The sequence below is a fragment of the Pithys albifrons genome, chromosome 3, assembly GCF_047495875.1.
Source record: "Pithys albifrons albifrons isolate INPA30051 chromosome 3, PitAlb_v1, whole genome shotgun sequence".
NCBI lineage: Eukaryota > Metazoa > Chordata > Aves > Passeriformes > Thamnophilidae > Pithys > Pithys albifrons.
In genome coordinates this window covers 50,956,662-50,984,420 of record NC_092460.1, presented here as the reverse complement: position 1 = coordinate 50,984,420, position 27,759 = coordinate 50,956,662, and the positions used below count along the sequence as shown (strand labels likewise).

Below are 27,759 nucleotides of genomic sequence, written 5' to 3'. Positions count from 1 at the left end.
GGGGCGTGAGTGCTGAGACGATTTCCAAGATTTTGTGGACCAAAATCACCCCGTCTCCAGGGTGAGCGGACACGGCCGCGGTCCGCGACGGGGGGAGGACCAGACCGGGCCGGGCCCCGCCCCGCTTGAGGGGGACAAGATGGCGGCCGTGCCCTACCGGGGCGCCATTGGCTGCGGCGGCGCCGGAAGTGGCGCGTGCGCCGGGGTCCGCGTGCGGCGGGCGCCTGAGGGGCCGGTACCGCCATTCCACCCGCTCCGGGCCCCTGCCCCTGCCCCTCCCCCTCCCCCTCCCCGCCGGGACAGCCGGGATACCGGCACAGCTGGAATACCGCCCCGCCGGGATACCGGCACAGCGGGGATACCGGTACAGCCGCGATACCGGCACAGCCGGGCACAGCGGGGATACCGGTGCAACCCGCGCAGTCGGGCTCCCAGGGCCGCCCTGGTTGTCCCTGCGGTGTGGCAGTTCCCGAGGCTGTGGGTGTCTCGTCGCCCCCCGCCCCGCCACCATGTTTGTCCTGGTGGAGATGACTGACACTGTCAGAATTCCTCCCTGGCAGTTTGAGAGGAAACTGAACGAATCCATTGCTGAAGAGCTAAACAAGAAATTGGCCAATAAGGTAAAGCATGGGTCACATATTGGTTGATGGAGGCAGCGTAACAACCCCCAGGGTTTCTTCCCTTCACTTGTGCCCATGAGGGACTGGGCGAGGTGTCAGAGCAGCTCGGATGTGAAGGCCCTCCCCGGCCACTGTAAACCAAGAGACTGCCGTGTACCATCTCAGAGGGAACATTAATGGCTGATGCTGTAATGGGAAGGCACTGAGAGGCCAAACGGGGCAGAGAAGTGTGGAAGAGAAGTGAGGAACCGCTGGGTTGTGGGTTGTGCATAGCAGAGCAATCCAAAATGCAGCCTGAAAAACAGGCAAACTAATCCAGCCAGTGGAGAACTAAAAAAAAAAAAAAGGACTATATAAATACATGTAGAACAGTAATACTGGAAGAGAAATGAAGATGTTAATAGCTGATTTGGTCTGTGGTTAGTAATTGAAATACAGTAAGAAGCAGGTCTTCAGTGCAGGGCATGGCAAGTGCTCCGTGGGGACTGAGAGGTCACAGTTGCCTGTGCAGCCCTGGCACTGTGAGTACCACACAGCCTTCAGCATGAGGCAGGGGCGAAACTCAGAACACAGCTGTGAACGTGAAGGGAGCTCAGAAGAACAACCTGAAGGAGTTGGGGGTTGTGAATACCAGATTCTACAGGCAGGTTGTGAAAAGTGAAAGTCTTTATCTCATCCACTGGTGACTGGTAGGTGCCTCAGAAATTGGAGGGAGTGAAGCTCTCTCAGAAGTAGCAGAGAAACCAAGAATTTGCCTCTTGTCTCCCCATAGCTAATATAATCTAAGACAAAGGCAAGCCTAGAGACTTTTGAGAGAATAACTCAGCAAAAAGTACGTTTAGCTTTTGGACAAGCTGTGGGGCTGGTGAATGACATCTGTGGGAAGCTGTTTACTGTCTTGGCAGATCAAGTTCTTCTCACCACTGACAGTGTCCCCAAGGGTCTCTCTTTGTAGCAGTCTCTTTCCAGTGTCAGTGAAAACATGTGCTCCCCTAACACATGAATTGGTTCCCCTGCAGTGCTGGGGGTCAGGGCTGGGCTGTTAAAGGCAATGTACCAACACAGCTCCTTCCCATCTTGCCACCTGTTGGTTGCTACCTTTTGAAAAAGTGTGCATAATGTAGGAATTTGATAGTTTGCTTGATTTAACCTGGTGGGTTGCTTGATTTACTGCTTTCAAATTTATTTTTTCCTTTGAGCAGGTGGTATACAATGTCGGGCTCTGCATTTGTCTGTTTGATATCACAAAGCTGGAAGATTCATACATATTTCCTGGGGATGGTGCATCACATACCAAAGGTTTGTGCTTATCCTCAGTTATGTAGGGTTGCAGGTTAATTAATGATCTGGAAATGTAGGCTGAGTTCAGTTATTGGGGAGAGTAAGAACCTTAAGTTCACAACCTTAACTCCCTTCCTGTTAGGAGGACAAGAGGAACATGGTGAAAGTATCTTCTTTTCTTGCACTTTTTGGATACAAATACAGCTTTAAGTAGCCAGTTCTGCTTGCCTTCTCCTGCAGCCCATCTCTGTTCTACAATTAGAGGCATAGCTGTGGTGTAGCAAGGGGCTAATTTATTTGAAAGTTATTGGAAATCTGCACGTAGAAAACAAGTTGAAATAATTGTTTTCTGTTCCTCTAGTATTTTTTCTTTTTTTTTTTGAAGGTTATTTTCCCTACCTAGAATGTTGAAACCTGTTTCTGCATATAACATTTGAACAGCATTTGATGCTCTTGTCCTGGCTGGAAGTTCTGTGACATTTTTGTTGAAACTTAAACAGATCTGGTTCAGCATACATTTGTACAGATATTTTTTTTTAATAAGAAATGACAAATTTTTTTACTTTGACTCTTGGCAAGTCTGAATCAGATCTGAAAGTAAATGCATAAAAGCAAATTTTGGGTTTTTTTAAGTTAGGGGGTTTTAAACTGGTAAGAAATATATTTTTCTAGTTTCAACTTAAGAGTGTGGAAGTGTAGGTTGAGCACATGAAATATTTCCTGGTACAAGGGAGCTGGACTGACTGTGTGTGGCTCCCCTTGTCTAAATTTTAACTCCAACACAACTTGCTCCCAGCAAACAAAAGCTTCTCCAGCACTGAAGGAGAATGGCAGGATTTCCTGCTTGCTTTAATCTCCATTCGGCTTCTTAACTTTGCATTACTCCTTGAGCTGAAAGAAGAGAATATATTCTGAGTTTGAGAAAAAAAGTCTGCTTTCAGAATCTGGGATAGTACTTTGATAAATCCTGCTGTGTCTGGTAATAACTTTCTTTAATGCACTGCCTCATTTTGTGTTAAAGAGGAGCACTGAGTGTGAACAGCTAAAATGATGTTAAATTGCTCATAAGCATCGTTTGGCTGAGATTTTCTCAGTGTAGTATTCTTGTAATTATAAATGCCAAGTGTTTGGTTAGAAACATTTTATCTAACCTGGATGAAAAATTCAGTTATACTAGAGAAATTTTATTTACTCTGATAATATTTGATTTAAATATTTTATTTAAGGAAAATACAGCATTGCTGACAAAGATAAAAGGCAGAATTATTACGAGAAAGTATATTTTCAGCTGATACTTTTGGCTTTGAAGCATTGGGCAGGAATGCTCCCATCATAACTTAAGCAGAGGCCCTGCTCCATGCTCTTTTGTTCTGTGAACTTCAACTCTTGCACGACTGAGGAGCTGGAAACAGGACACTGCTGATAAGCTGCTGTCAGAATTTGTACAAACCAGTTAGGAATCAGAGCTCTTACTCCCGTTTTTCTATCTAATCAGTGCCTGTAAAGAAGCTGGGTAAGTGTTTTAGGGGGCATATAGGATGTGGGATTTGTTTTAATGCCTGCCACCCTGTGGAAGGAGTACAGTTCACTAACATGGAAATAGCAGTAACGATCTGTTTTCTTTTAAGTGCATTTCCGCTACGTGGTCTTCCATCCCTTCCTGGATGAGATTTTGATTGGACAGATCAAGAGCTGCAGTCAGGATGGTGTCCATGGTAAGCTGCAATTTCGGACACGTGAGCTGCTGGGCTCTTGGGTCTGTCAGACACTGATTTTGGGTGGAGTGGTGCTGTCTGTGGGCTGGTAAAAGGCTATCTCTGGCCTCTCACGCTGCTCTGATCTGAGGGTGGTCGGTAGGTTGAGCCTGGCAGCTTTCCCTGCCCTAGATGCTTTCTTTTGTCTGCGCTCCCCTTTGCTTTTGTCAGTCATGTGCATGCCCAAGAACAGGGGAGCCCGTCTTGGAGCACAGATTGGATTAATTTTCTTGCTTCAGTTAACAGAATTTGTTTTTTTTTCCAAAGTGGAACTACCAGCTTATGTTGGTCTGATGCATTTTTCCTATAGTTCTGTGCAAATTTGTGATCATTTCCTATATCAGAAAACATGGCAGGGAAGTGTCTTTGTGAGCACAAAGTGCTGAGAGAGTCATGGAATACATAATTGATGAGTTGCTTTCTTCCTTTGAAGGAGTCTTCCATGCAAACAAGCTCCTCTGCTCAGTTGTTAAATTAGGACAGTTAGATTACCTTGGCTACAGTTGTTGCTGAATTTGAGCATGGTCCATTCTCTGGTAAAATTCAACATCGTGAAATCTCAAGGGGGAGGTGGAGACTGTTCTAAGTTTATATTGGTCTTTATTTAACATGTTACATCCGTGATTTCTAAGCTCTTTTCTGTCACAGACCTCTATAGCATCTGACTCATTTCTTGGAACGTTTTCATTTCCATTCCTGCTCCAACCTTTTCCTTTCCCAGCGGGCATGAAGACTGTGCCCTCTGTTGCTGTATGTACTTTCAGCTGGGTGGTTTCTTTGCTGCCAATTGAAATTTAGTGTTGTGGCTCAAAGAGTAATTCCTGCATAATCTCAATGTCCTTCCTGAGCGAGGAAGGGAATGAGTCTAGAAATGCATTTTAGGAATTGCTGTGGAACATCATTTGCAAAGAATTGTTTCAGTCTTAATCAAATTCTTTTCTCCGCAGTTTCTATTGGATTCTTTGATGATATTGTCATCCCACCAGAATCCCTGCAGCAGCCAGCTAAGTTGTATCCTTTGATCACCTTTGATAACTTTACTACTTCATTTCAAAAGATTGTGCAGTGCTGGCCCAACAGGCATTCAGCACTGCAACAATGAAGGTGCTCAGCAGCAGAAGCTGAGCCGTTGTGTCGGGCAAGTCCCGCAGACTGTTATCACAGCTAGACAGGCCCTCACGCTCATTAGGTTTTGCAGGGTCATTGTGCCCGCTGATGGAAATGAATGGCAGTGTCCCCTGAACAGCCGAGTTGTAATCCCTGCCTCCAGTCTTGGCTGCTGCTGAAGACAGAATGCAGGTTTTACCACACCATGTAATGCCTAGATAGATACGTGTGTGTCTGATGTACTTCAGGGTGGTAGGTGAGGTTGTCTTGGGTTTGTTTAGGGGTCTCTTCTGTTGTTGGGTTTTTGGGGGCTGGGTACCCCAGCAGTGTGCACCTTGAAGCAGGAAAGTCAGAAAGAAGATGGGCCGTGGGCTGTGCAGATGGTGACCCAGGACAGCAGATTGTGGCTGGAGAAATAACTGTGAAAAGGCTTTGAATCGAGTCTGTTCTCAGAACTGTCGGAAAGTGATCTGTCATGAGAATACTGATTGTTTCCATCCTTAATCCTTGGCATGGCCAGTGATGAAGCAGAGCAGGTGTGGGTGTGGGAATATGAGACAGAAGAAGGGGCCCATGACCTTTACATGGACATTGGGGAGGAGATCCGCTTCCGAGTCGTGGATGAAACGTTTGTTGATACATCACCAACAGGTCCAAGCTCTGCAGAGGCTTCCACTTCAAATGCCACAGAAGAAGTCCAGAAGAAGGAGGCACCCTACACTCTTGTGGTAACTCTGTGCATTGATTCATACAGCCGTGTGAGCGTTGTGGTTTGTTCAGTGTCTAAAGTAGCATCCCTTTCACAAGGAACTGATTGCTTTAAGCTGACCGTGAAGCAGAGTCACAAAATGCAGTGGTAAGAGGGAGAAATGAGATTGTTCTTGTGGTTTCTCTGTGTTTGAGTATTTTCATTGGAACACTCTATGGTTGTTGGTGTAGTTTCCCCTGGGAGGCTGATTTAAAGCAAACTGCAGATGCAGGATCTGCAGGTAGGAGTGAGTGTATGAGGAGTACAGAGCTGGGAGCAACACATACATGTTATGCAAGAGCTGAACAGTCTTTCCTTGCAGTGCTCTGGCTTAAGACCCACCTGAGTACAGTGCGTGAAAACCATAGATTTGAGCCAGTGACAGCTGTGTTCCATAAGTCAGAGGGGAGAGATGTACTTTTAGGCATTTTCCTCTATTCTCTATGCAGTTTACAACTGCATGCTTCTCTTGTCTTCTGTGCACAGGGATCAATCAGCGAGCCAGGCCTGGGCCTCCTGTCGTGGTGGACAAACAGTTAGCTTCCATCAGAGCCTGCTCCACAGAAGGTCTTTCCAGTGGATGTTTGGGGTACAACGGGATCCTGCTGCTGCTCATTGCTCCTCTGAAGCTGAATGAGAAATTGGACCTGCCATTCTCTGTTTCCCCTTCAGCTTTCAACCTCCCAGAAAGAGACAGTCGCTTTCAAGAAATGTCTTTACTGATCTGCAGAAGTGAATTTACAGGCACAAAAAGCCTTGAGCACAGCAGCAACAAACTCAGCTGGAGCTTTGGTCTCCTGCCCTGGAGCTAAAACTGAGGAGGTCTTTACTTGCCTGAATTAAGGAGGGAGTTGACTTCAGTGAGTGAAAGCAGAAGAGAAAGCCTGTCAAGAAGTACAGCTTCCTTGGGCTGAGAGCTTGGTCTCAGAGGGGTTACACCTGCCCTTCTTTTGACAGGAAATTAAAAAGAGACAGCAAAAGACTGGAGTTAGTAGCAGTGTGGTACTCTGGAAACCTGGAAAATGCTGCTGCTTTGAGAGCAGAGGTGGTGGTGGTAATGTTCTGCTAAGAATGGCAACTTCACCCATGGATGAAGTCAGCCAAAAAGAATGGGAATGACAATTATTTACCCAAAAGTAACTCTCAGGCTTGGTGAAGATGACCACTGTGGAAAGCTACAGGCTGCTTTATTGTGCTGAATGGAATTACTTTACTGGGTGGGCTGTATTTATGTAGAATGAGCTAAACTTTGCAGTTTGGCTGAAATATGTAATTAGGAACTAAATGGACCAAGGCTGCTTTGAGCAAGTTGCTCCAAACTCCTTCTTTTTGGGGGTGTCTTAATGCCGTAAGTGGAATAAATAGTAAAACCCACACAGCCTGCCTTCCTGTACAGTTTGTGGGGAAACTATTAGCTTCCTGCCTAGCAGGAAGAAAACAGTTGCCTCCTGCAGTTTAGCTACTTGGATTTCAAGGCAGACACTGTTAAGACCAACGCTTTGCTCTGTGCTAGCAGCCAATGAAAAACAATTGCCATCAACCTCCCTGACAGCAGTACAAGGAGAAGGGGGAACAAGACAGCGAGTAGTCTATGCAGGGCCCGTTGCCAGGAGAGTGATGTTGCACATAATTACAAAGCTAGCCACGTTTGGCAGGAAGGGGCTGTAATTCCCTGGGATAGTGGGTCTGCTTAACCTCCAACTGCGAAAACAAAGCCTGAGTCACCAGCGCCCTCCCTGCAGCGTCGCCAGAACCCCTTAATTCTGAACTGTTATTCCTGGTGCATTGCCCTAATTAAAAGGGAGCCTAGGATTCTTTAGGTTCACAGTAACTGAGGTCCATCTGCGCAGACAATAAGCTCACTGAATGCCACCTACAGAGCAGTGGTGCTCAGACATGCAACCATCTAGCTGGGGTGGAAACAACCTCTTTGCAGAAAAGCCCCAGCTGTTTGTACAGGTGGAACTTTGGGTGAAACAAGTGAGGGGCTTCCAGACAGGCTGTTCTGGGGAAGAAAACAGCCCTAGTACCCCGAAAGTAACTGTTTGGCTCAGCCCCCATTGCACAGGGTCAGAACTCCCAGGAGTGTAGTGAAGTAGGAGCTGCATGGCTTTGTGTGGTTCAACATCCATCTCCTGTTGTAGGTTGTGCTCGAGGAAACTAATGCCCAGTGCTAGGAAAGCAGATAAAGCAGGTGCTCTTTGCAAGTTTGTCACTGCTGCAGTAGTGGCACTGTTGCCCTGGGCAGGAAGGTAGTGGGGAAAGTGGTGATAAGTGATGACTGTAGCCTGCAGTAGGTTAATGGCAAGGGCAAAACAGCTGTGAGGGCTCTCTTTTCACTATGTGGAGTCATTGTTTGTTGTTTGGGGTTTGTTTTCCCTCCATATAGCAGTAATTTACAAGAAGTTCTTTCCCACCCTCCCAGCAACAGTGACAGGGATCAGAATGATGAATACGGTAATACATAACAGTAGAGATGGTCACATTCTTTATTTTCATTTTAAGTCTTTAGCCACCAGTAAAGTGAAGGGGCAGAAAACAACCAACTGAACAGACAAATCCACCTTAGCTGGTTATTTCCAAATATAAATAACTGTGGGACAACTGAAATTGAGCCAAAATAGAAAAAGGGAGCTGGGGAATTTAAAAGACAAAAGTAAGCCTAACTGCACTCCCTTTTCATAGTGTCAGTGAAGAGGAAGTACCATAACAAAAAGGAAGCTATGGTTACATTTGATCAGACATTTATTCCAACGGTAGGCATGGAATTGCACTTTCATGAAGATGCCAAAGCTGAATCGAGTCCAGTGCACTGGGGCATTGTGCGCACTTAGCTTGATTTCTGCTGCAGTTCCTTCATTCTGTTCAGGGCACTGCCAGCCTGAAACCACTCAATCTGCGACTCATTGAAGGTGTGGTTCAGCATGATTGTTTCCTGGCTCCCATTGGGATGCTTGATGATGCATTTCAGAGGCTAAAGGAAGAAGACAATTTTTATTTTTCCCCCTTCTCTTTCAAGGAAGCAAGTTATCTGAAGTTTCTCAAAGCAAAATTCCTACATATTTTTAAAAGGCTGAAAGGCAAAATTGTAGCTCAGGGTAGGTCTTAACATAAAAGTGAGGTTGCAGCTCTTTCTAGGGAACACTCATGGTTAAGTCAACGAGTCCAGGAATTCAGAGTATTGTATAAGGTTGTCTCCTCACCCTTCAGAAAAACACAGTCTGATTCTGCCCTGCCCCGTAGCCCTTGAGGCCACCATGTCTTGCCTGGCTGGCAGGCTGCACTGCCCCTCAGTGCCGTGCTGCCTCACAAGCACACAGCTCACCACTGCTCCTGTCAATGGCACATCCCTGCCCCCAAGTGCAGGACAAGACATCCGGACAGTTACCTTTCCAGGTGCAAAGTCTTTCAGTCCCACAATGCTTAGCTTGTCCACAGGATGAATCTTGTTGTAGTCCGCTGGATCAGCGAAAGTGAGAGGCAGTAGACCTTGCTTCTTCAGATTGGTTTCTGTGGAGAACAAACACCAACTATACTTGTAACATCCCAGGGAGGCAGGACTACCTTCTGGCTGCCCAGTGCTTCTCAGAGGAGGAATCCAGCAACAATTACTATCTTTGTAGCAAGATCAGCATATCCACTGTTTGTGGCATTTCTAACTAGGTATGTAACAGGACTCCTGACAGGAGGGATCTTGCCATCTGTCAGCAGGTAAGGTTCATGCCTCTAGGTGTTGGGCCCTAGGGCAAGGTGAATGCTGCTTCCATTCAAACCAACACATCCTGTTTACACACACCACAGGGGGAGCGTTGACTCACCGTGGATCCTGGCAAAGCTCTTGGTGATGATGACCCTGCCTCCCAAGTGACGGGGCTCCAGGGCTGCGTGCTCCCGGCTTGATCCTTCACCATAGTTTTCATCCCCAATAACTGCCCATTTGACACCCATTTTCTGTGACAAAAGACAAAGATTTACATTTCTGCCCACTCAAGTGAGGAATTAACAATAAATATTCACCCACACATCTAATTTCAGTGCTACACTGACACTGTTGTGCTATGACACCTTCTCCCAGAAGGCTCCCTTCAGTTCTAAGGATGGACTAAAATAAAGGAATTAAGTGCCTCACAGCAGTTAGACACTGCCATTCTTCAAGGACGAAGGCTGAGAAGGATTGTCCTTGGGATCCAAAGTAAGTCCTGTCTTTCCTTTTCCTTCCACCTCTCCTTCTATGGTGCTGTGCCAGACCAAAGTTTGCACCAGCCAAGACCTCTGCTCTACTTCTGGAAGGGATATGGAAAATTTTAACTTCTCTCTACTGGAAGAGCCAATCTGAGACAACTGCCAAGTTGTCTACAAGGCAAAAGGGCATTTCTTGAGATTTGAAGTCAAGTGTTAAAGAATAAAGGGGATAAGGTTATAATTTATTTAAACATTAGATTAGTCACAAGTGAAACATTCTGGAAGGCAAGGTTTAGTTACAGTCTGAGGACAACTATGCCTTGTGAAGTGTGCAGAGCCTGAAGTTCTCCCTCTTTTGCCTATGATTTCTGGTCCCCTCAGAGTCACGGGATCCTTCTCCCTCTTCCCCACAGCAGGTGGGGACAGAATCTCCTAAAGAAACTGCAATCACCAGAGGAAGGACCAAAAAAGGCCTCAATGCTATGGGAATTCACAGCTGCTGTTACTTGACAGCAGGAGGGTGAAAGCCTCATTCTTGGCACACACTGCCCAAAGTGTAAACCTCCTCTTAAAATAGGTATCTCAGGGGAATGTCTCACCTTGTAGTAACGGGCTGTGTCTGGGACTGGGCCAAACTCCTGGGTTAATGCATTCCTCACAGAGTTGGCTTTGCCATTTTCAATGTTGATGGCGCCGATGAGCAGGTTGTTGGAGATGTTGTCCAGATGGCCACGGAATTTGAGCCATGGTCCGGCTGCAGAAATATGGTCAGTGGTGCATTTCCCTTTTACCTAAAGGGTAGCAGAAGAGAAGAACATGTTAGGATGGAGCAGTGTACTTGACCCTTCCTTAATTGTGAAGCATTAATTGAGGGGAGTGGTCGATACAGCAGAGGGCTGTGCAGCCCTTCAGAAGGAACTCAACAGGTCAGAAAAGCAGGCAGAGAACTGTCTGAAGTTCAACAAAGAGAAGTTCAGGGTCCTGAACCTGGGCAATAACCTCATACACCAGTACAGGCTGGGGGCCAACCTGCTGTAAAGCAGCACAGCAGAGGACTTGGGAGTTCGTGGTGGACAACAAGCTGTTCCTGAGCCTGCAGTGTGCCCTTGTGGCCAAGGCCAATGGTATCCTGAGATGCCTTAAGAAGAGCATTGCCAGCAGGTCGAGGGGGTGATCCTGACCCTCTACTTAGCCTAGTGAGGCCACATCTGGAGTGCTGTGTCCAGTTCTGGGCTCCTCAGTACAAGTAGCATGGAGCTCCTGGAGCGGGTCCAGTGAAGGGCAACAAAGATGATTAAGAGACTGGAGCACCTCCTGTTCAGTCTTGAGAAGAGACAGCTGAGAGGGGACTTCATGGTTGTCCCTAAGAATGTGAAGGGAGGGTGCCAAGAGGATAGAGCCAGGCTCTTCTCAGTGGTGCCAAGCAACAGGACAAGAGGCAATGAGCAGAAACTGATGCACAGAAGTTCCACCTGAACATGAGGAAGAACTTCTTTACTGTGTGGGTGACCACACACTGGAACAGGTTGCCCAGAGATGGTGTACAGTCTCCTCCCTGGAGGTATTCAAGAACCATCTGAACACAAACTTGTGCCATGTGCTCTAGGATGGCCCTACTTGAGCAGGGAGGTTGGACAGATGACCCACTGTGGTCCCTTCCAACCCTACCCATTCTGTGACCATCACATCTCTTTTTAAAGGCACAAACACAAGACAAGTGCATCTGTTGCAGAATCGAGGCACTCTGAGGCGGAACACAGTGGTCATTCTGCATGTGTTGTGTAGGAAGTACAGTCCTGTTCCAAAGGGTAAATTACAAAAATTAGCTTAGCCATGACATCTCCTGCCATGTCCTCACTTCCCTCAGCAGCAGGTTGTTCAGGTACAAAAAGCAATTAAGCCCTTCCTGCTACAGCTCAGCCTCCCTGCTGGGGGACTTCAACAAGATGCCAAGTGTTACCCTCTAAGTTTCCAAACAGCACATAAGCTTTCTCAGCTTGTAGGAACAGAATTCCCAACCATAGATAATGGCCTTCCAACTGGTAAGTCTCCAAGTGCTTGCAAAGGAATTGCCTGTGTCCAAAACTTAAGCACAGCTCAGTACGGCCCTTGGGAGTACCTGCAACTCTGCCAAATTATCAGTGTTCCCAAAGGTCAGTTCCTAAGGCATTGCATTTCAGAACCCATCACTCTATTAACTGAAGTTATCACCCTGTTAACTCACCTCAGGCAGAGACGAGAAACCCCTGTCTCCATTAAAAGACCAAATTGCAATGTTTTATTATGCAGCAATTTCTCTTTCTATGAAAAAGTGGGAAGAGAAAATGCATACCGATGGATGAGAAGTTCCCAATGACCCCATTTCAGACAAAATACATCTTAGAACAGTCAGTCATTAAAGATGCTAATTAAACTTTTCTGCTGCAGGTTATAACTGGGACAAATGCTGCAGACTGCATAGGATGGGCAGGATCGTATTACATGCTATAACAAGCTTCACTTTTCACAGTATTGCTAACCACTAGCCCAGAGAAGAGGAGTCTCTTAGTTGTAACAGAAGTAAGTATCAGAAGGCAACATCTGAAAGGAAGGAAGACCCTTGCTTCACTTCCACAACAATGTGCTGGAAGGGAGGGAATCAGAGACACCTCAAAGGCACATGCAAAGCTTCCAGCAGCTTCTGTACAAACCCCTGCTCGAGCAGACCTGTCACAGCTGGTGTTCCCCCACTTGGCTCCTGACCTTGATAAGGATCAGCATGTCTTCTAGATCCTTGCCATCCCACTTATCAAAGGGCTCAAGAAGCTGCAGGCGCTGACTGGTGGGGCTCACATCCACGTGCTGCCCGCTGCCATCCTTGGGAGGGTACTGATAGGTGTCCTGGCCTGGGTCAAACTCCTTTCAAAGAAGAAAGGAAAATCATCAGCCTCAGCCATCCCCAACAGCACTTGAAGAGAACAAGCCAATACAGGAAACTGCCTCTGTTCTAGCTGTAACACCACATGTCAAGGAAGAGGTCAGTGCATGAAAGTTCCCTCAGTACATATAAAACACTGCTATTGTGAGGCCTTTCCTCCCTCCACCTCCAGACCCAGCAGTTACCAGCTTGGGCAGCTCGTCTGCATCAGGTGCCTCCAGTTTAAACTTCTTCCCATCTGCTCCTGTCAGGTAATCTGTCTCAGGGTTAAATTTTAGAGTGCCAGCAATGGACAGGGCTGTAACAATCTGAAAGAAAAAATGACAAATTTAAAGATGTATTGTACCCCCTCCATCTCTTCATCTGAAAGTCCTAAGTCTAACAGTCTCAAAGCCGGCAGCCAAGCTTCTAACCAAGCCATACTGGGCCTTTCCTGGAGGCAGAAGAATTGACTCCCAAGGCACTCTGAACTATTCAACTGCCCCTCCTCTGGCTGTTTCTTACCTCTGGAGAGGTCACAAATGCATGAGTCTCTGGATTGGCATCATTGCGACCCGTGAAATTCCGATTGTAGGATGTAACTATTGTGTTTTTCTCTCCTTTCTTGATGTCCTTCCTGTGAAAGCAGCAAACATGCTCATCAGATCTGAATGGGATACTGCTTCTAGATGTCTCACTGCTAAAATCCCCTGGCTTGGATTTGGCAGTAATCACTACCTTTTAGAAACATAAGCTGGTGCCTGGACATGTTTTCCTCCCTTAGGCACAGACTCAAAAACAAAGGGCAGTACAAACCCAAGTCACTGATTCTTGGGGTAGTTTTCATAGCCCATGTTGTGCACTGTTGAACTGCCTAAACTAAGTACATTGCCTTTGGATACCCCACCATCAGCAGTGACAAAGCCACATGAGAATGTGTCTCCCATCCCTTCTATTTGGAATTTTTTTCCCACTACTCCAATGATTCAAGCTGGACCAATTCACTTTTCATATTTTAAAAGGACCATATAAACTCCAGCCCACCCACTCAGAGATAACAAATCTCTCTCCCCATTTTTTGCCTACTATATGTTTGTCCATTCTAAAGCTTCATTCACTTAAAGGCTCAACATAAATCTGCAGTCTTTCTTTTCTCCCCCTCCAGGGCATATCAGCCACCTATGGCCAGTGGGTTTTCATACATTTCATTCCCAGTGTGTTATATTTGGAATCCCATTTGGCTTCACAGAGCACTTTAGGAGCTAAAAGACACAAAGCTAGAGTGAGTTCCATCTTTACCTGTCCCACTGGCCAATGCAAGGCCCACAAGCATTGGCAAGAACCAGCCCTCCAACTTCTCGCAGGATTTCCGCCTGAGGGCAGAGAACAACTTTGTTACTGGCAGAAAGTCTGAAATAAGTTTCTGAGGTTACTTTTTCAGGGAAAGCAGAAACTAACAGAAAGCAGCAAGTATGAGAAAATTCCCCTCCTTGTTTCAGTTTTGAGTTGCTTTTTTACATATAAGGGGTTTGACCCCTGTAAGGTTGTGAGTTAACAGTGGGGAAGAGCACAGGATGACTTGCTGTGATGTTCCCGTTCTCTACCTGCTTAACTTGAGCAGTCCAGTTACTTGCAGATTTTTGAAGGGCAGTGTCTGGTCTGATTACTATCCTACAGACTTCCTGTCCATGTAAGGAGAGAATTGGCAACATGCAGGCAAATGTGTGTGCCTGCTCAGTCCACCCAGCAGACAACTCAACTAAGGAGGCAGCTGTTAAAAGAAAGGCATGACTGTGGACCTGGTTGGAGGAGGCATTAAGCCTTGGCTGGGCATATCCACATGTAAAGACTTGTTCCCCACACTGTGACAGCCTCTAACATTTACTAAAGAGTAAAACTAATTAAAACATCATTTTCTGCACAGAAAAGGTGAGAATGCAGGTAATGGTTCCTCTAGAGAGACACCCCTTTCAAATCAAATATGAGTTTTGCCATAAATTCAGTCTAAATTGGGAACCACCTTCCAACAAAAGAGCTTGCTCACTTCCTAAACTGTTCTTAAATGAGGAAGCTGGACTGCAGTCCTTTGTCAGCCATGGCCATCTACAGAATTCCAGAAGCATGAGGCATTCCTTGCTATGCATGCTGTTATATCCTCAGTTCCTGATTATGGTCTTAACTCTGTTCAGTTCCAATCCCATTATGCCCAGATAGTAAAGGTATCAGGTCAAAACATTGTCAAGGTGATGGTAGGACCCACAGGCACAGCAGCACAAGGCTAGTCACTACATCAGTAACTGTACCTCCAGCAATAAATGAAGATAAAGTTTAAGAGGCTTCCATTAGGTACCTCAGGACCCTTGAACACTGTCTTGAAGAATTTACCCCCTACTGTTTGGAAGTGTAAAGAGCAGTCATACTCACATAACCATCCCTTTCAATGGTGGCACGGATCTGCTCTGAACCTGGTGTGATTGTGAACTTTGATTTGCACTTCAATCCATGTGCTAGTGCCTGTTTTGCCACGGCTGCAGAGCGTCCCATGTCCTCATAGCTGGAGTTGGTGCAGCTGCCAATCAAGCCTGTGGTGTGTGACAAACAGGGAGGTGGTTACTGCAGCCCTGGTACTAGGTAGCGTCTCCCTGACTGGTCTCTGACCAGAAAAAACATAGGACAACCCCCTTTCTGCTGGCAAGGAATCTGAAAGGGTTTCAGGTACTAACACTGCCAAGCCTTCCAGCAATATACTGTGGTCATAAACAATCCCGTGTCCAGCTTTGGAAGTTGCACAGTCAGAACACACTACCCGGTCACTATTCTGGTTATTGGTTTACAAGATCTGAATGTCACCTACTTGCACTTTGGTTAAGCAAATTACCAGAGAGGGCTATTGTTCCACCAAAACAGAAAAGGCTTCAAAAGCAAGATGGCAAGAAATGGAGGAAATGATGAAAAGCAAGCATCCTTCGTTACAGTATGAAGACCACATGAGGACATATTGTACCATCCTGACAGACACTAACCAGCAAAATATAAATTCTCTTTCAGTTACAGCTGCTGTAACTGTATCCTACTTGTAACACTGTCAAATAATACATTTCCCACCTGGGATGTGGCTTTACAATGTATTTCTGTTCTTTTCATTCCCCCAGTGAGCAACAGTTGAGAAGCTAGCCCACAGGTTACCATTCCAAAAGGGATTATTCCAAGTGAGTTTCCTAGCCTGCTCTTTAGGACACCAAGTACTAACTTTACTATGTCCTGAGAGCTCAACAGCCAACTGCTGGGAGGACTGACAGTCATGCCCCTGACAGATCTCTGCAACAGACAAAGCCATGCCACAGACTTTTAACAAAATGCTCTTCAACAGGTAACATTCATGTCAACCCAAACATTCAAAAGTTTCAAAAATGGAAAAAAACCTGGTCTGCCTCTTGAGATTAAAATGCCTCCTATTATCCCAGCTCTCATACTAAATACCTGGCCCAGGCAGCTACTGCTCTTCCCAGCAAATTCATATGGCCACGAAGAGATGACACTGCATCAAAGCCAAAGGACATACAACAGCAATGAAAAGACTGGATCCCAAGACAGCAACATTTATGCCACAAGTATGAAGGCAGAGGAAAGAGCAAATGCTACCCACCAACTCTGATATCAACAGGCCAGCCCTCTTTTTCTGCCACAGCACCAATATCTGACACAGGGTGCGCCAGGTCTGGTGTGAAAGGTCCATTGATATGCGGTTTCAGCTTTAAGAAACAGTGACAAAGTCAGAAATTAGAGTAGCAAAGAGTAACCCCAAAACACAGCAGTATATCAATTCCTTTTACAGCTCTATCTGGAAGCTGTTTAAATAGGATTCTCTTACACAAACACTGGAGCACAAGCTGTCAGTGAAGCAGACCTGAGTGTATTGTACATGTTCTAGCACAGTGCCAGGTGTGTTGCATCAAACTCTCATATTGGTCCTCATTCACACAAAGCAGAGTCATGTCACAGCATCCAAGATGACAAGAAGAAAGGAAACCTTACCTCACTGAGGTTGATTTCTATCACCTGGTCATACTGACAACCAGAATCTGGTACCAAGTGTTGCTTGAATTCATCTGCCAGTGCAGCTATATCTGGAATAATAAAGGAGGATCAGAGAAGTGCAGCAAATACGAGGAAAAAGAAAAAGTTTGGAACAGCTAAACACAGGGGTTCCACTGCATACTTCCCCAGGCTCTTCATCTACCAGCTCTCTATTTGTAGCAGATGACCTACAGGACCACATAAGGTCAGAAGTCACATCTGACACCACTGTAGGAAGACACTACTCCCAGAATACACCTTCACTCAAATCCATACTTCTACCCACTTCAACCCCCAAACCTTCTTACCAGCTCGCCCAGTCTTGCCCAAGTACTTCTTCATGCGTGCATTGTAAGGGAAGATCGACGTGGTAGCTCCGATTTCAGCCCCCATGTTACAGATTGTTGCCATTCCTAGAGAAGAAGGGGGAGAAGCGACCATGGGGTCAGCCAGAAAGTCCAAGGCCATCCAATGGTCCAAAAGTCAGTAAATGGAAAAGACAGCAAAGCCAAGAGAGATCAGGGCATTTTCCACAGAAACCTAAATCCACAGCTGAGAGGACACACTGGCAACATAATGGCTAGCTCAGCCCTTAACAATTCTGATTCATCCAGTGCCTGCAACCAGGCTTTTCTGCAAAGACGGAGCCAAAAATCATTCTGATTCTTGCAGATACTGGAAGGGATGACAAGGAACCCCTATCTGCACTGAGCACCAAATACATTTACAGCAGTGAACAGCATCTCTGCTACCTGCAATGGGTGTCCCGTCCCTCCCTATCATCTCATTTATCTTTGTGGGAGGAGCCAGATATTTGTGAGAAATTTAATGGGTTGAATAAAGTGCTTCCAGTGACAGAACGAAATAAAAAACTCCCAAGTATGTGCTCATGGTACTGGGCTCACCCATGCCTTTCAAAGACACAGCACTAAAGTTGTAGAAGCTGCTGTTTTACAATTAACAAGCTAGAAGGAGATACCGCAGGTCAAGTTCCTCTGATTTCACTGAAGAAAAATCTCAAATTGCTCTCAGTTTGTAAAACCAAATATTCCAAGTTGTAGCCAAGTCATGCAAATTTAGAGGAGAAGTCCAGCTTGAAGGCTGTGCTTCAAGCCAAAGGAAGGGACATTTCTGATCATTTGGTCCTAGCTAGCACAGTACAGAGAACTTTAACTTTGCTGGTTTGAATTCAGAACCCAAGACCCACGATTAGCTAGTATATGACTGCATGTTACAAACTGCTGCTTTCTGGTCTATCCTCTGCTCACCCCCCTTTTCTAAGAAGCTTTTTGTTTAGCAGCTGTAACACATACACTCCCTTTAACCTGTTTCTTTTTTCTATTCACAGCCTATTTTAGGCTGAAACAAAAATGTCATCCTTTATCTCTGACACCTCTAAGTATTCACTGGGATACCTCCACCCTTACTCTTATCCTGATGCATCATCTTACAGGATTCCTTCACAATTAACTATCTCATGTTCTCAAAGTAACAAGAAGATTTAATGGAGAAAGGTCACTTTTTCACTGAGGGGGGAGTGCTATTTTGTTACACCACGCTCACCCAACTCTCACAGTCTGCACTGTATGAATTGCCAGGCCAGACTAAGGGAGAACATTTAATCCTTCCTGCCTGATTCCCTTCCTGGCCTCCACAGACAACTCAACACTCAGCTCCAACAACAATCCAATCAGGTAAGAGATTTGGGTTGACTTACCCGTGCAAGAGATTGAATCCACACCTGGCCCATGGTATTCAATGATGGCACCTGTCCCACCCTTGACAGTGAGGATCCCAGCCACTTTCAGGATCACATCTTTAGGAGAAGTCCAGCCTGAGAGCTTGCCAGTCAGTTTTACACCAATAACCTGCGCAACATTAATGTGGGGAAAAAAAAATATACTGACATCACTTCCTTTCAGAAAGGTAATGGTATATAGTTCTCCTGTGGGGTATATTCCCTTCAGACTGCAATGGTATACGGTGCCTTAGGTACACAGTGCTTTAAAATCAAGCACGTATCTCACCCTTCACATCAATTAGTATTCTTTCTGCTCCTACCTTTGGGCACTTGAGCTCCCAAGGGATTCCTGCCATGACATCCACAGCATCAGCTCCACCCACACCAATGCAGATTCCTCCCAAGCCACCTCCATTTGGAGTGTGTGAATCTGTGCCGATCAGCATAACCCCAGGGTAGGAGTAGTTTTCCAAAATGATCTGAAAATAAAAATGGATTGTTTGCTTGCTTGTTTGTTGGGAAAGGAGGGGGAAGACAGCAGGAAAGAAGACAAGAACAAGACTTTAGATCAGTTTGTATTTGCAGATTTTAGCAGTAAGAAGTAATTGAATTTGGTTTGGATTGGAAATTCTCTTCTGTCTCAAAATCTTGTGGAGGATGTAATTACAGCACAAGGTACCAATCTCAGCCCCAGAGTCCTTGCTCATCCCAGGATAATAAAAAAATTAGAAAACAACCTCAATTTTTTTCACCTGAAGAGTCCTTCCCTCCAGTTTCAGCTTTTACTAAGGGGCCTACCTTTGTTAGGGCTCGAGTCTATTCCATAGAATCTATACCCTTAATCAACTGCTGAGCAAGTCAATTCACTTATCCAGTGCAAGACTGGATACATAATAAAGACCTTCCATCATCTTTATACTCCCACAGCAGTAGAACACCAACAGTTCATGCTGCCAGCCAAATCCAACCACATGGAAGAAACCCTCACCAAGACACCATGAGGTTGCCCTTCCCTTATTGCTGCTACTGATTCCATGCAAGACTTCAACTACAACAAAAACACAGAATGGTTCTTTAATGAAAAAGTGAGTTTTCGGGGTAGCAACACAGTGGAGAACTCAAGCTAAGGAATTTCTCACTGCATATGTGCCACATCAACACCAAGGACAGCCTCTGGGTACCACTGAACTCACAGCATATGCATAACCAAACAGCTTGAACAGAACTAAAGTGATCCTTTATTAAAAAGACCAAGGCTTTGCTTTTAGAACTTTCAGCTTTATTTGCTTGGAGCTCATGTAAATATATTTGCGGGAGGAAGGCCATTTTCAAGGCCTCACTAGGCCAGATTTGGACTCTGAAGGTACACAACATGACCAATTTTCTCTAGCCAGAGAGAGTCGGCCACAAGAGAGCTGGCAGCCACAGCGTGGAGCTATCTTGCCATGTGACAGATGTTACGAGCGGTTCCACAGCACAAATGACCTGAGGTGTTCCTGAAACCTTTTGAAGAGTTCACCTGTTGCATCACATTAAGTTAAGGTAACCTTAGTAACTCATTTTGTAGCTAAGAAAACATAGCAGAGAACTTTTGACCCTTTTCACAAGATCCCTGCTGACAGGATGTTTACCAGTCATCCATTCTCCTCTCTACACCTTTTGCTTCATGCTGCTCTTCAACTTTTACTGCCTGAGACTCAGAGAACAATGAAAAATGACTACTGGACCCACAAAGAAAATCACCTACAAGTAAGTAAGGAAAACCCTGACAGAGGTGTTGGTTTTTAAAAAAACAAAACCCCTCATTAAGCGATAAGTTATCTTAGGATAATCATATTTTTTTAGATCCAAATGCAATAACAAAAGAATCTCAGACTTGGAAACCATTTTGCATTTTATTCAAATCCACATAGCAACTGGTTATCTGTTGCCATTCTTGAGTACTTGAAGTATGCTGCTCTGTTTGGTGTCCTCATACGCTCTTCTGGGTTTCATGGAAGCAAATGCATACATAATAACCCTAAAAAAGTATGTTCCCAAGGCTGCTTTCCTTAGCACCAAAAGTAAACCACATTAACCCTCTGTAACCAGCTTGATGACATCACCTTACTGTCCCAATTGTTCTAAGAGGAGCCAGCCCACAAGCAGTGAAGGTATTTCTAGCTTCTGTGATTCACATGGCATGCTGTTGGCACTACCTAATCACACATCAGGTTACAGTTTGACCAAAATAACCTTTAAAAAAACCCCCACTGTTGTCAAGATAACAGAGAGAGCAAGTAAGAAACCTTGCCTGCCTTATGGAAAGCAAGTTGTTTCCCTCAACTGGTGAAATTCTCCAAGGGTTTGCACCTCAGCTCCCTCTTCACCATAAGGTAAAAGAGCCACTGCATATTCAAAGATTGCAAACATACACACACTTTACCTGGTGAATGATTCCCGATCCTGGTTTCCAGAATCCTACTCCATACTTGGCACCAGCTGTTGCTAGAAAGTTGTACACCTCCTGGTTTATGTCCTATTCATCCAGGGAAACACAGAGCATTAGTAACACATTTTGTTCTTCCATATATCCAAAGCTCATTCAAACACATTCCCTTCCCTAACAAGCCTGCCTGTAGTTTGCTCCACAGTTTTGCAGCAGTTGGAGGAAGTGCACACCACTTTTAAAACCAAAGGGGATTACACTGTTTGACATACAGTTGAAATAGGCCATTTAATTTTATCCCACCTGTACCTCTACTAAAAGTATTGGGTTTATTTTCTAATTCCAAACAGCATATTTAAAGGAAAATCCTGTCAATAAGGCATCTAAAAATGCTCTGCTCATTTTTCCTATTCTAAGAGGTTTTTTTTAACCTGTTTCCCTCACTCATTCTAGCCCCTCCTTCCTTCTCTACTAGGTGTTCCTTTTCCTTTACAGATGCTTTGGAGACATTTCAAACCCCTTAGGTAAGTATTTAGGCTTTATTTTTACAAATTAAGAAATGGAACTGGAAGTTGCTGCCAGGGGAGTTGTTGAGCGTCATTTCTCATTCTACCAAGTCTCTTGTTTAAGAGATACAATGCTGCCTTTCTTGCTACACTATCACCGTTATTGGTGGAGGTCACACCATGAAAATTGTTTGTGAGAAAAGACATGGTTTCCAAGGAAGTATGGCACTATTATGTCCTGATAGTTCTTGGCAGAGGAGTGGCAGAGTAGATAAGATAAGCACTAGAAGGAGACAGTTTCTTAAAGATTGTTCTCATGCAGCTAAGCTGCAGAATAAAGGGAGAGGGGAAATGAGATAATGGAGGAATTGTCTCAGCAGACATTTGCTGAAGTTTCCCATGAGGCAGCAGCAGTTCTTTAAGCCTCGATTTCCACTGGGAGCTGGGTCACTTCACTCTGTGCATCCCTCCCCCAGTAAAGCATGCTGATGTGCCAGGAGCAAATCCAAACCACCCTCTGGCCTGCCAGCATTCATTGTGTGCCAACTGGCAGCAGCACAGCCCAGTCAGAAGGCAGCAGGACATTTATTTGCTCTGCTCAGAATGGATGGCAAAGGAGGGACTCAGCTCAGCTCTGGGCTGCAGCAAATGTAACTGCACTACAGAGAACAAATGCAGGAACAGGGGAAAGGAGAAGACAGGAGGTGAATGGGAGAAAAGAAACTGTCTGATTTAGCAAGTCTCAAATTCTTAATCGCTCAATTTAGGACTGAGACAAGCAGAGCAACAACACTCCAGATCTGCTCCTGAGTGGTGTAAGTTGCTTTACCTTGGCCTAAAGGAGGAAGCCAGAAGCAGTTACTTCACCACTATGAGTTTGAGAATAGATATGGACTAAAATCTTAAAATGCAGGTGACCCCTGTTTCCCGTTTGCAAATTCTGATATCAATATTCAAGGTACAATTCCTTCTGGCTCTGACAAGATCTTCTTGGCAAATGCATTGTGGTATGTAGGACAGAAATGAATGTGTCTATATATTACAGAAGCCCCTTTGAGGATGAATAAGTAGTAAAACAGTGAGTGGGAAATTTAAAAAAGGCAGTGAATCAGCAGTTGGACAAAACTAGACTCTGAATTTCCCAAATAAATAACAACATCCTCTGTACTTTTACACACATTTATACTATCCTCAGGAGCCCTGAAAGCTGCACATAGTTCAGTTATTGCTCTTCAGATCATCACCAGCAAATGCTTTGTGAAATTAACTACTTGCCTCCCCCTCACAGGATACACCAGTGCAATGCAGACACATATTCAGTACTGCAACACAGAGTAATCTGTCTTCCTTTTTTCCCCTTTGAAACAGATCTTCTCTCTCCAGAATACCCATATGACCCAGGCCTCCATCATTAACAGCTTAAGGCCTAGCTTTTCTCACATTCACAGACAAATCTCAGCTGAGAAACTCTCACACATCCATTTACTCTGTTTCTTTGCTGCATCTGACCTATCTACAGAGCTGACCACCACAGGCAATTATTATATCTAATTCATGGCTGTTCTTCTGGGAAAAAAATTAAAATAAGCTCTTCCTTCAACTGGAAGGAGGTTTCCAAGCAGACAGAAGTTTCTGCAATAGTGACCTTGGCTCTTCGAAGATCCTTTTCACCACCTGACTGGGCTTCGATGAGGTGATCGCAGTGGATGGTGGAAGGCACGGCCACTTTTGGCAGCCCGCTGCTGATGAACTGAAGCATTGCCATCTGAGCCGTGGCATCCTGCATGGCCACGCGGTCTGGCCGTAGGCGCAAATAGGTCTTGCCCCGCTCAATCTCCTGTTTTGCTGGGTCATCCAGGTGTCCATATACGATCTTCTCAGACAAGGTCAAGGGGCGGTCAAGCCTGAAGAGAACAATTTTAGCATCTGTATCTTGCATACTCCAACATTTGCCCTTTTAAGCATGCAACAGAACACTTCTTTATATTGCTCAGACTGTTCAGACCTATTAACACACAGAAACCTGCAGGCTCTTCTTACAGCACTAAAATATCAACCAGCACAAGGCTAAATGGTTCAGTTCATAAAGTTCAAAAGTGTATGAATTTATGTCATTTTATGCTTTCTTTTCTAATCTTCCTATACTGTAACAGAAGCATTGACTCTGCTCATTTCTTGAGTTACACTTCAGGACAGCAAATGTGGAGGTGAGACAGAGGTCAAACTCAATTCACAAATACCAGATCCCACAGCAAGCAAGTGCAACTAAGCAGAGTTTCATGACCTCAGACCTTTCATTCTGCAGCTATATCAGTTGAGGAATCTATTTATGTCAGTGGTAAGATCTTCTGGGAAGTAGCTAAGTCGAGACAACAACTTGAAGTGAGAACTACTGCATTAAACAAAGGACACACAAAGGACATGTCCTACAAACCACTGCCACAGGAAGTGGACCAGGAATGACAACTTAGCAGCACACAAGCCTCTATCAGCAGATTAAGGTCACTATGTTTACATATGGTACAAATTCCTAGTCCTGCTTTCCATGCCCAACAGTGGAACACAGGAGAACATTCACTGTCAAAACACAGTGCACAGAAGCATTATCCTATAATGACCACTGCCCACACACTGCTGCCCCAGAAAGGAGCAAGGGCCAGTGTGAAGTCTTCTCAACAAGGGTATTAAACAAAGAGGACAAAGCCCTTTCTAGCACCTCCTCTGCACTGGCCTAGTTCTCTGCATGCTGCAGTGCTTCATCATAACCTTCAACCCTTCCCACAGTGCCCCTCCACTACGTGGAGACACTACAACTCATGCTTCCCTACATTTACAACTGCTACTGCTCAAAGCTGCTCTCCCTAGTAAACATTCCCTATGCCAGGGCTCTCCTGTCAACACACTGACCCTTCCCTTCTCCCCTTCTCTACTCTTACCTCTTACGGACAATGTTGATGTTCTTCTCCAGCTTTTCATAATTTATGTATTCATTAGGTTCAAAGTGGCTCATGGCCACCTTGGCCCGCTGGCACAGGGCAGGAGAAACATGGTAGCGTCGGATCCCACGATTCAAGGCATGCTGAAAAAACAAGAGTATTAGCACTGGAACCTTGCACAGTGAATTCCTGTAACATATCAAGAAACCAGATGGTTTTCAGTTTTTGTTACTGGGTTTTTACAGGCTGAGAAACAGAAAAATTGCCAAGGTTTTTAAAGGCACCCAATGAACATTTGATCATACAATACTGTATATTATGTTGAACAGTGAGACACCAGGTTACCCAGAACAGGTAGCATCTACTAAATTATTTCTATTTATAGCACCAGATGCCTTATGCCTTCAAGAGAGAAATCTGCTTTCAGACAACGCTGAAACAATTCTTAAGCAACCACCAGTCTGCTACACTCCTTACATGTAAGAGCCATGGTGGAGAAGAACCAATGTCATTTCCAAAGCAAGCCAACTCCAGATTTGTATTTGCTCACTGGCACTGAGCTGACATTGAAGGATGGGCAGGTGACACAGCTCGAGTCCGAGCAGACACCCCTCTGTTCCAGCATTACATACTGAATTTCCTAGGCAGGGTCTCTCCATACTATTACAAAGCTTAATGTATTTCCACACAAGGTGGGCTGTGTTTCAACCCTAAACAGAAAGGCTTGGATGTAGAAGCCTAGTCTATGATGTAACACAGAGCAGGAGAGACGTAAGATGTGCAAAAACCTCACCTGAGCTTCCCCAACCTGGCTGCACAGATCCAGGTGCTGTTTACCTCACTCTCACAAAGGCATCCTCACCTTTCCTATGAGAAAAGCCTTTCACTTACCCTACAGGTAACTGCACAACAGGTCAGCTATACTGTGAGCTGAACACATAAGCAGAAAATGCCATTAAAAAAGCGCCCGAATTTCACTTGGCAGACTCCACAGTGAGACAGTTTCCTGGAACACGGGAGAAGGGCAGGTGACTGCAAGGCACCTGACCTGAAAGGGACAAGTCAGTGCCCAGGGCTAAAACCTCTCACGCAGCTTTGAAAACTGAGTCACAGGGCAGCCTGTATAAAACTTCCAAGGACTTGGCACATGGATTCCTTACATCTTTTGAAAGTCTCAGTCATCAGCATTAGAAGTCTGGAAACAGACTGAAAACAAGAGTTCAGAGTTCTTCCTTCTCCAGAATTAAACTCCAATCTAAATCCTGGGTTTTCTATTCATCCTCTACTTCAGCATTACCAGGTTTTGATAAGTACAGGTTAATAAAAACATTGGTATTGCATTAAACACCCCTTTTGTCTGCATGACTGTAAATCAGCAAATACTCTTTGTGCAGAACAAAATCATCCTACCTACCACTGGTTTGCATTGTCAACAATACCAGTCAATTCTTTAGACTTGTGCGTATTTTTCCAGTTTTCTTGTTACCAGCACTGAAAACATTGCCTGAAATAATCTCAATCAATGAGACATCGTGAATTTTTACCCAAATCTCTCGGTTTCTTGTTCCCTTGATAATACTTGTCAGCATTTTTCACGAGGAGGTCAGGAAAGCGAGGCAAGGTCACACCAGCAACAGGAGTGCTGCTGGCATTTTTACCAAGAGATCCTAAGCCATAATACACAGCTTTTGGTAGAAGCAGCACAGACCTACTCACACCACTTTCATGAAGGAGTATCTGAGGAATGTGAACCCTGTGGTACAAAGAGGGCACTGCTCCTCCAGGCGTGCAAGGGAAACCCAGTCATCAAATTTCACTGGGCTGCACTTCAAGATTAGAACTTCCAGAACTTGTCACAGGTGTCAGACTTGAGACTTTCTGTCTTCCACCAGCAAAAAACCCCAAACAACACCCAAAGCAAATCAAACACCGCCCAGCTTCTCATTGTTTAGTATACATAAAAGGTAAATCTGCTCTTTACCTAGCAGTCACATAACTTTGTTCTGCCCTTTTTTAACCCCAACTTAAGCATTTACCCAGCGTAATTAATGCTGTGGAAATGTATTTACCTCACAAGATATCCACTGTCTTGTGAAAGTCTCCAACTGCTGGAGTGTCTGGAAACAACACTGAAGGATTTAATCGCTGTTCATGGAAAAATAATGTCTTCCCCAGACCAGGAAGTGTGTTTTGGTTTAATGCAATAATTTCTTCCTACTTCATCAGACAGAAGAACAGATATGCAAATTAAATATCGACAGTGGCTTCATGGCATCTTAGTCTTGCCTGGGACCAAAGCTGTTTATAATAAAATCCTGAAGCAAAGTGTCCAAAAAGAGGTACAAAGAAACTTTTCAAACAAAACTGAGGTAAAATCATTTCAGTTTGAACATAACACGTCTATGTAACTTTTTACTTCACCAAATGGCAAGATGAAATTTCGTTTTTATCTGAATATTATATAAATGCTTAGCTGGTAATGACAGAATTAGGTATACAAAGTAGTTGACTCCTGCTTGATCCCAACTTCAACTACCAGAAGCAGATGGAATGTGTTTAAGGTGAAGGACTCTGTCTGGACATGGAGATCAGCAAGAGAAATCTGGAAAACTGAAGGTCTGTTTCTGTAATGGCCAGTGATACTGGGGGAAAATAATCATCTAGGCCAAATAATTTCAGGAGACCAGAGAATCATTTTTGTCTACATAAGACTTTTAAAAGATACTTATTAAAAAGTGCTATCTTAATTTTACTGGAATGTTGATCTAATCACATACCTCTACTCTACTGGGAATCAATTTGATTGGATATGGTTGTTCTCATCTTGGCACCCAGCAAGGCCAAGGCTCCACCACCAAGTAACAGCACACACTGCCTGGTGCAAAAGTCTGATCTCCCCTCATAAAGAATCCACAATATATCACTTATCACACTTGTCTATTCTCAGTGCCTGGGCTTTTTTACCACTGCATCCTCAGAAACAGAACTTGGCAGAACTGCAAGGTTAAGGAAAAGTCATAAGCCTCACAGTTCCCAGGTTCATTCCACCTCACTCTTCCCTGAGTGCTTTGGAAGGGCTTCCATGATGGTTCTTCACTACGTAGTGAGAAGTGCCTTGAGACCAACAGCCAAGGGAAGCAGGCAGCCAGAGATCTGTACATTTTCCCTTTTATCCAGGAACTCTCCATTTTCAGGCTGACCAAACAGCTGCCAAGTGATCTGTCACCTGGCATTGAACCCATTATCCCGGCATAAATGTCCTTCTTTAGATTCCAGAGAAAGAAATGGCAGTGACCATACAGGGCTCCTATGTCTACTGCTGTGTTACCAGGTGAAAAGCTTTCTTAACAGACACAACAGAGCCAGCCTATTAAATTGGTTGTTATTTTTGCAGTGTCTGTAAGGAAGGCAACACTTCTCTTTCCAGCTTTTAACCCAGCTGTGTTGCATTTAGCTCCCTACAGCAAAGGTTCACATGCGAGG

At 44.9% G+C, this 27,759-nt stretch overlaps 2 protein-coding genes across 4 annotated transcripts in view; one reads left to right on the top strand and one right to left on the bottom strand.

Annotated features, from left to right (window-relative positions):
- The first annotated feature begins 278 nt into the window (after positions 1–278).
- POLR3H (RNA polymerase III subunit H) lies at positions 279–6,888 on the top strand. Its single transcript, XM_071549881.1, has 6 exons — positions 279–620; positions 1,823–1,919; positions 3,530–3,616; positions 4,603–4,666; positions 5,283–5,490; positions 5,997–6,888. Exons 1-6 carry the CDS (start codon positions 510–512, stop codon positions 6,048–6,050), a joined length of 621 nt encoding a protein of 206 aa, XP_071405982.1. The 5' UTR covers positions 279–509; the 3' UTR covers positions 6,051–6,888.
- Positions 6,889–7,985: 1,097 nt separating this feature from the next.
- Positions 7,986–27,759, bottom strand: part of ACO2 (aconitase 2) — a 30,922-nt gene continuing 11,148 nt past the window's right edge. For all 3 annotated transcript variants that reach the window (XM_071551858.1, XM_071551859.1, XM_071551860.1), the window contains exons 2-18: positions 24,277–24,419; positions 22,986–23,244; positions 20,832–20,924; positions 18,727–18,885; positions 18,383–18,533; positions 16,974–17,078; positions 16,624–16,715; positions 16,235–16,340; positions 15,013–15,170; positions 13,888–13,961; positions 13,114–13,225; positions 12,795–12,917; positions 12,435–12,590; positions 10,292–10,483; positions 9,329–9,461; positions 8,899–9,020; positions 7,986–8,484 (exon numbers count right to left, since the gene is read on the bottom strand). In XM_071551858.1, the coding sequence (XP_071407959.1) occupies positions 8,341–8,484; positions 8,899–9,020; positions 9,329–9,461; positions 10,292–10,483; positions 12,435–12,590; positions 12,795–12,917; positions 13,114–13,225; positions 13,888–13,961; positions 15,013–15,170; positions 16,235–16,340; positions 16,624–16,715; positions 16,974–17,078; positions 18,383–18,533; positions 18,727–18,885; positions 20,832–20,924; positions 22,986–23,244; positions 24,277–24,419 (2,322 nt within the window). In that variant the 3' untranslated portion in view covers positions 7,986–8,340. The remainder of the gene's footprint in view (positions 8,485–8,898; positions 9,021–9,328; positions 9,462–10,291; positions 10,484–12,434; positions 12,591–12,794; positions 12,918–13,113; positions 13,226–13,887; positions 13,962–15,012; positions 15,171–16,234; positions 16,341–16,623; positions 16,716–16,973; positions 17,079–18,382; positions 18,534–18,726; positions 18,886–20,831; positions 20,925–22,985; positions 23,245–24,276; positions 24,420–27,759) is intronic.

Coding starts and splice junctions, on each gene's coding strand:
- POLR3H (XM_071549881.1), top strand. CDS start 510: ATGTTTGTCCTGGTGGAGATGACTGACACTGTCAGAATTCCTCCCTGG. Junction 621..1,822: donor ACAAGAAATTGGCCAATAAG/GTAAAGCATGGG, acceptor TCCTTTGAGCAG/GTGGTATACAATGTCGGGCT. Junction 3,617..4,602: donor CAGTCAGGATGGTGTCCATG/GTAAGCTGCAAT, acceptor TTTTCTCCGCAG/TTTCTATTGGATTCTTTGAT.